Consider the following 1,004-nt stretch of genomic DNA (forward strand, 5'->3'; position numbering starts at 1 on the left):
CCGGTGCAGGACAAGAAGACTATAAAAAAAAAAAAACACAGTTATTCTGATGTTCAAAGGGTCACTCTTGTATAGACATCCGTGTGTGTACAGAGGTGGCTCACTGTGTTGTGAAAGTTTGTTCACTGTATGAATGAAGCTGCAAATGATCTGAACTCTTTGGACTTGTCATCTTTGAAGTCTCCATCATCATTTCCTGATCTCCACCCGGATATCGATGGGAGAGATGGTTAAAAAAAAGAAATTCTGTCATCATAGACCTCAAATGAGGAGTTTTCTTTGTAATATTTATCTCTCAAAATAATCTCATTCCTAACAGACCAGATGCCCTTTGAACATCATCTTTATCTTCAAAATAAAAACACTAAATCTCTCAGCTCATTTCTCACTTCATACTCGCTGACTTTACACATAGAACCCAATCTTTTTCTAGTCTACCACCCACATGTGTATTTTAACCCCGCTGTCTGACCCCCCAACCTTCACCCTGATCTGAGCTCTACACTCAGTCCCGTCATAGCTCGTCATGAGGGGCTTCATCTGCTTTAAGTTTGAACTCTGCCTCTGTGATCTTTCCGTCTCCATCACGGTCCTGATTGGAGAACATGTTGTCAATGATGCGATAGGGATCGAATCCAGGAGCCAGGCGGCCTTTACCCTCGTTCACCTGCCGCATGATGTAGTCAGTAAACTGTTTAAACAAATGAGGGGGGGCAAAGAGGGTAAATTGAGGATGCACAGACTGTAGCAATAAGGAAAAGGTCTCAGATGTTACAAATAATAAAGAAACAGCAGGTTATCACATACCTCAGAGGGTTCCACCTGCTTGTTCTGGTCTGCGTCCATCTCAGTGAAGAGGTCGGGTGACACTTCGTCGTTCCAGATAAACATGTAGCCTTCAGGAAGTCCTTCCTCCATCTCTACCAGCTCAATATCAAACACCAGCACAGCACTTCCTGGAACTTCATCAGCTACACACACACACACACACACACACACACACA

At 43.4% G+C, this 1,004-nt stretch overlaps 1 protein-coding gene across 1 annotated transcript in view; it reads right to left on the reverse strand.

The window, feature by feature from the left end:
- fkbp9 (FKBP prolyl isomerase 9) overlaps window positions 1-1,004 on the reverse strand; it is a 10,934-nt gene that overhangs the window by 877 nt on the left and 9,053 nt on the right. The window contains exons 9-10 of the mRNA XM_032535145.1: window positions 808-971; window positions 1-691 (exon numbers count right to left, since the gene is read on the reverse strand). The exon at window positions 1-691 is cut by the window's left edge and continues 877 nt beyond it. Of these exons, the coding sequence (XP_032391036.1) occupies window positions 515-691; window positions 808-971 (341 nt within the window). The 3' untranslated portion in view covers window positions 1-514. The remainder of the gene's footprint in view (window positions 692-807; window positions 972-1,004) is intronic.

This window comes from Etheostoma spectabile, chromosome 14 (assembly GCF_008692095.1).
Source record: "Etheostoma spectabile isolate EspeVRDwgs_2016 chromosome 14, UIUC_Espe_1.0, whole genome shotgun sequence".
Classification (NCBI taxonomy): domain Eukaryota; kingdom Metazoa; phylum Chordata; class Actinopteri; order Perciformes; family Percidae; genus Etheostoma; species Etheostoma spectabile.